The sequence below is a fragment of the Perissodus microlepis genome, chromosome 2, assembly GCF_051167445.1.
Source record: "Perissodus microlepis isolate ML-2025 ecotype Zambia chromosome 2, ASM5116744v1, whole genome shotgun sequence".
NCBI classification, from domain to species: Eukaryota; Metazoa; Chordata; class Actinopteri; order Cichliformes; family Cichlidae; genus Perissodus; species Perissodus microlepis.
The window spans coordinates 1655448-1662001 of NC_140462.1; the positions used below are offsets into that span (position 1 = coordinate 1655448).

Genomic DNA, 6554 nt, shown 5'->3' on the forward strand with positions numbered 1-6554 from the left:
TTAAATAAAGAAAGCAACTGAACTACACACGCACACAAACTCTGGTTCCATTATTTGAATTTATTAAATACAATATGAATGTATTCATATTATTAATCTATAAAACATGTCACATTCTTCTAGTAATCATCCACAGTTTACATTTATGATCTAAATGAACAGGACAGTGTTATATACAAAGCCTTATCTACACCATACGTTACAATCCAAACCGTCAAGCTGCTTCCAGCCTCTCATCTCATATTGTGCAGTCTCTGGGAGCTTTAAACGTTCTGCATTTGTGTCATTTCCCAGACTCATTTTAAGTCTCTTTTCTCTCTGCTGTTTTAATGTGCTTCGTCTCCAAGAGCAGAGCTGGTAAGCTGGAGGCCCCGTACTGGAAAAAGGAACCAGAATTCAGCTCATCATTGAAATACACAATACAGTATTTGGGTATTTAATGTTGTTGTGCATCTCTACCGTCTCTTTCTCCTTGGGGTGTTTTTGTCTGTAGTCCAGGTACTGTCGGTTGAGCTCTCTGATGTCATGGAGGAAGGCCTGGCTTTGTCTCAGGTCGGCTAACCGCTGCTGAAGTTCAGCTTTCTCCTTCTCCAGCAACCATGCCTGCCTCTCTGCTCTGTTAGAACAATCACACGAGGTCAGCAGTCAGTGAAAGGAAAAGAATGTAAACTTTTACATTCGCCAAGACCTAGTTCTTTCACATAAATGACTCTATAAAGACATAAAAGTTATAACAAGCCGTTTGTAAATCATGTGTCTGAGCTGCTGCTCACCTCATCATCTCATGCTTGGCCTCAAACAGTCTCTGCGTGTTTTTACGGATCAAAGAGCCCACCTAACACAGAACAATGGAAACAAGCACTTTACCCAGCCTGCAGAAATACAAGCTGCTCTGTTACCCTTCAGTGCAAAGTATGGACGCTGACTTTGAGCTAAACATGGGCATCAGTACTCTAACATAAAATCACAGTAACAGTATGTTCATGTCTAACACATTCTGCCAGCTCATACAGAAGGTAAGGAGGCGATATGGAACGATTAAATGACTAAAGTTCTCGTCTTATCTTCCAAGAGTATAAAGTGGATTATTGTCGTGCAGACTAGAAGTTCAAGGACACACAGAAACGTCAAAATGAGCCTGTTGATCTGATTTTGACCGTTTTGAATGAGTCAAAGCTGAGAATCATTAACTAGCAGGGAGGTGTTGTGGTTAGATGCTTATGTAAATTCATCGTGATGGGAAGTTTAAGACTTTAATGAGTTCTTTGAACTTTTTCCAGTGCAATGATTGTGCAGCACAAATCTTTAATGACTTAAAAACCATACAAATCAAAAAACAAGACTTTGTTTGAATCCATTTAGGATTTCCTCCAATCCACACAGGGTCAAAAGAACACAAATATACACACACAATAATATTTAATTCAATGTCCATTAACAAACTGCAGCTTGACTGAGTGTGTTTGGTAGCCTGATCGATCCATTCCAACCAGTCCCGATGCGTGTTTGGGATCCTTGATCAGAGGTGGCGTACTAACATGCTACTAGGGTCACAATTTAGTATTTTACCATGCTTACATTAGTAAGGCTGACCAGACGTCATAATTACCTTGTTGTTTTCTCTTTTTAAAACCTTGAGCTCTTTAAGTGAAGCGATCTGAAAGAGACAAATACAGTGTTTGATTTAATGATGGCTGATCAACAAAATGCTGCTGTCTATTAGACGCAATTCATGTAGAAAACAAACCCAAGTTATATCATAATAAGTCCATTTGTGACATCTAGAGTTTGAAGTAGGATCGACTACTTATTATGTTGTTAGATGAAAAAGGCCTTGCAGGGACCTCCCTGCATTTCATGATGTTTAATGTCAGTAACCAACGAAATACTTAGCATTACAATTGTCACTGTAATCCTGTCCTTCTATAGTGCTTTACACTCTAATATGGCTACACAATGTATGAGTTACTGGTAATACACTGTTGGTTTAATCCAGCTTGTAGCATCCTTCAAAACAACACAGAGTAAAGCTGTGTTGTCCTTGACAACCTCTGTTTGACATCATGACCAGAATCAGGAAAGTCTGACCTTTTCTGTGAGCTGGTCTTTGACATTGCTGGAGAAACAATCAATGGTGTGTCTGACAGCTTTAGACCCCACAGACTCCCTGAAAGCAAGCACACAGAACAAAGTAATGCTGCTGGCAACCTGAATGATTACCTCTACCAGCATGCTTGCAGTTTTCTTGCATCCTGACTCAGCCTTTGAGCTTTTCTAAAGTAAACATCATTGCTTCAATATTTATCTGTGTGAAACACAGCTGCTGTCAATGCAAAGGCGTTAATAAAAATGACTGTAATGTGTACTTAAAGCCTAGATTACAGGCTACAGAGAGGGTCATGGTGAATGAGTGTTGAATTTTGGAAGTTTACCTGTACTGCTCACAGAAGTCAAGGAAGGAATCCAGCAGCACCTCCAACTCTGTCCCTCTGTGTTGGCCTCGTTTCTTCCTCCTCTGCTTGCCTGTGCTGCCCTGTCTTGGTTCTCCAGATCCACTGCCTTCGAGGGGAATCATCTCCATTATTTAATCACTCTGAGCAATATTTTTTTAAGGAAAAATGTCAATTACAATTAAATTACAGTAATATTAAATAAAGCACAGGGCCAGGCTCACTGAGATACTTTTCCCAGTGATGTGGTTAGAGTCTGTTTTGGTTCTTTCTGATGAAGGCCAACTGTGACTGCATCAGCCACACATGGGCAAAATCAACCCATACATTCACCTCCTTAGTTTGGATTCCAGTTATTTTAGCAATATAATTCATTAATGTCTCTACTTTAACCTAACAATGATATTATGAAGTGTGCACAGTCTTTGTGCTCAGTTTGTGAGTTAAGTTTACTCATTTAAGTTTCTGGAAGTCACTTTTTGAGTAGTTATGCTTAGTTGAGCTTCTTTATGAATCCACTAATTTTATTTTTAAATTTGTCTTTCTGAACTTTTTGGGGGGTAAAATTGTGTAATTGGCTGCTTGGTCCATCACACCAACAGTTGATACATTTCAGAAACAAATGTTTGTTGTGTTAGTTACAAAAAAACAACAAAACCCCCCACAACAACATGTGATCAGAACCTTTGCAGTAAGGCGACAGTGTTGACTACAACAGCCTCCCACCTTCATGCCAACTGCATGTTTTGTGAAACACTGCCACAGATACTGATTACAAATACACTCATTGGACATTTCATTAGGTACACCTGCATAGTGTTGGGTTGCTGCAATTTCTACAATCAGGAAGGTGATGGAAACATTCCACAGAGATTTGCTCCACAGCGATATGACAACATGTTCAAGAAACCAGTTTGTCGCGATTTGAGCTTAATGACATGACGTGTTATCCTGCTGGAGGCAGCTATCAGAAATGGGTACACTGTGGTCATAAATGGATTCACATAGTCAGCACCAATACTCAGGTATGTATTTGCTTTTAAATAAAGTTGATAATACAGAAACCCAAGGTGAGCCAAGAAAATATCCACACTATTACACCGGCACCAGCAGCCTGAACCATCAATACCAGGCAGGTCATGCTTTCATGCTGTGTGTACCAAATTCTGACCCTTACATCCAAACGTAGCAGCAGAAATGAAGTCTCATCAGACGTTATGCATTGTAAAAGTGATAACAGACAGTAACTAGTTCTCTTTGCTCTTACCTGATGAAGACTTCCTAGCTTTGGATTTCTCGTACAAAGACTTTTTCATTCTTCCCAAGCTTCCCCTCATGGCCTTCTTTGGACTTGGATTCTGAGGAAATGACATGAAGAAAAAGATGCAAAGTTAGAATATAGCCCATATATCTGCCACTGCTGCTCAAAGCTCTGTGCTAATGCTAGTCCATACCCAGCTGGAGTCTTCATCCACATCCTCCTCATCAGATGAAAGCACTCGTCTGCTCTTCTGTGGGGCGGGGCCAGAGCTCTGGAACAAATCATTATTTTCAGCACATCTGACATCTCAACTCAATTATTTTTATTTGAAAGGCTTTATGACCACACAAGAGCTCCTCACCTGTGACTGACTGTCACTGGATCTTCCACTAGCAGATTCACTTTTTCTCTTCTTGTCCTCCGTCCTTTGCTGATTATTCACAGGCCTAGTGGGACACGGACAGACACACACAGATAAATAAACCAATAGGGATATAACATAAAAGTCAGTCACTTCAGCATCATTACTCAGACAGTCAAGTTCAAGTTGTTTGTTTAAGTTCTTCCAGAGGGGGGGGGGCAGCTTCTGTACTCACAGTCATAAATATTTGGGTAAGTAGAAAGGAGCTTCTAGAGCTTTGAGGGGTTTGTACAGGGGGTTCTTTGTACAGGGCCTCACCTTGCACTTCTCCTCTTGGCAGGCTTCTTCCCAATTAAACGCTTCTGTATGGCTTTAGGAGCAGGCTGACTGTCCTTCTCTGGGACAGATTTATGTACCTCCACACGTGGCTCTGCTTGTTCATCTGCAGTGGCTTCCTTCTCTGGGCTAACCGGTGCATACAGGAGGTTTAAAAAAAAAAAAAAAAGTCAGCACTCACGTCACAATAAACTAGTAAGTGCACATTAACTATACCTTACCTGGTTTGGCCCTTCTCACCAGCACTTCTCCTGCCCCTCTCTACCTTCCTTTCTTCCTTCCTATTCTTTCGACCTTCCTCTGCCACCTTCCTCTTTACAGCAGCTCCACGCTGTCCGCCGGTGGCCTTTCCTGGGTTTTCTGGTCTGTTCTGTTCTTCTTCAGGCACATTTAAATCTTCTTCCATGGCGGTACTGTGCAGAGGGTTGCCTGGGCAACACAAGCATCATGTGGTCAGCCAAAGTTCATTAGGAGCAGAAAATGTATAACAACACATGACAAAGGTACTCAGATTCAATAGTCTTACCATAATTTAGCTGTAACCCTGCCAGGAAGCTAGCTTTGTCTATAGAGGACAGGTTGGTGGAATCCATTTGATCAAAAGCTGACGCTTTCTAAATTTGAGCAAAACAAAGTGGAATAAAAATATAATTAGGTGCTTTAAAAGTTGCCCCCACAACAACTATTTTTACGTGTTTTTCCTCAACAAAATCAATGCAGCAAACGAAAGAAGGACCAATCGATCTGATCACACTGAACCAGTCATGGATGAACTTACTTCGCTCTCCACTGGAGGCGCTGCCGGCACTCTGGTTCCCTGTCGCTTTTTGGCACTGCATAAACAAAAGGCCATATGTTATTAACTGGCTCTGGATGCTGGGCTTGTTCACCATGCTCCTACCAGCCTGGTTAAAGAACGCAAGGCTGTGGTGGAATTCTTATTTTCCATCCAAGTACCTGGATAGACCCAGGTGAGGCTATATCGATAACGAGAGCCGGTTATATTCTCAAAATACTAAAAGGAAAGTGCTTCCATGATTACCTCCTTTAGCAGAGGACTGTCACTTATGTTAATAGAGCAGATAGGCTGTCCCACACTTTACAGTGACACACCACCCAACCATTCAAGACAAACCATCACTCGACAAGTGGCTCACATCGTGTAAATGCTCATCAGGGTTTCCTATTTCATGCCACAGTCAGCTGATATATTTTAAACCTTCCACGGGCTACGTTACACCCACATGTGAAATAAAAACATTGTGCCAGTGGCGAAATGTGCTTCTTATTAAGAGGCCGGCTTTTGTGCCGAATGTAGATTAAAAAAAATAAGAGCTTATCTGCTACATTTAATGTTTAATTTTTATTGGATGTGAGCAAGCCCAGAGAGATGGTGATCAACATCAGAAAGAAGAGGGCGGCCATACAAATACTGAGAACTGGCTGTACACATAAAGCAGGCTCTGGCTCTGTGAATGGCTCCAAACGAAGCACTTTTGAAGCCGTGACCGCCATCACGGAACAGATACATACCACTAGTTGCCACACTCTATAACACAAGTGTGTTTCTCTTTTCGTTATTTATATCGACAGTATAACTTCCCTCACTGACATCATGCTAACAGCAGCAGGTCAACGAAAAGTTTCTTTTAGCAAACAAGGTGTTCCGGTATGTATAAAGAAATATTTCTTAAAGTGTTGAAATGTTAGAAGACAAAACGGAAAGTTCTCACCTCATTACGAACAACTGTGGGTTTAGTACGTTATATAAGCTGTTCGTCGGAGGAGCTCAGCTTCCCGCTGCTCCCGCAAAATAGTTCAAGTTCCGGACTGTACCATTCCAGTCACACAGGGGTGGAAAATAATACAATAAAAATGTGCAAATGGGGGTTATATAGATAAAATAACTGCATTCGAGACTCAACTTTAACTTTGCCTTAAGTTGCTTTGAATTCACTATATTTGAAAGAATGTTTACAGTGAGAATAAAAAAAGCCAACCCCACAGCGGATTTGAAGCGTCCTTATTTCTACGGAATGCGAAAAAGACCATAAAGAACCTTTTTCGAAACTTCGAAAGCAACGAAATCTGGAACACAAATCAGTGACTGATGTCAATACAAAAACAAATGCGACTGATTAAAAAT

At 41.0% G+C, this 6554-nt stretch overlaps 1 protein-coding gene across 2 annotated transcripts; it reads right to left on the reverse strand.

Annotated features, from left to right (window-relative positions):
- Nucleotides 1-29: 29 nt before the first annotated feature.
- On the reverse strand, nucleotides 30-6539 carry cenpu (centromere protein U). 2 transcript variants are annotated; one of them, XM_084939781.1, is made up of 14 exons: nucleotides 6142-6537; nucleotides 5187-5241; nucleotides 4935-5022; nucleotides 4630-4837; nucleotides 4391-4537; nucleotides 4073-4157; nucleotides 3905-3982; nucleotides 3718-3808; nucleotides 2433-2559; nucleotides 2089-2167; nucleotides 1610-1657; nucleotides 774-835; nucleotides 460-616; nucleotides 30-376 (listed from the first exon to the last, which is right to left on the reverse strand). In XM_084939781.1, exons 1-14 carry the CDS (start codon nucleotides 6144-6146, stop codon nucleotides 302-304), a joined length of 1305 nt encoding a protein of 434 aa, XP_084795907.1. In that variant the 5' UTR covers nucleotides 6147-6537; the 3' UTR covers nucleotides 30-301. The 2 variants fall into 2 exon arrangements, with proteins under 2 accessions (XP_084795907.1, XP_084795899.1); XM_084939773.1 differs by having other exon boundaries at nucleotides 5187-6539.
- Between the last annotated feature and the right edge of the window lie 15 nt (nucleotides 6540-6554).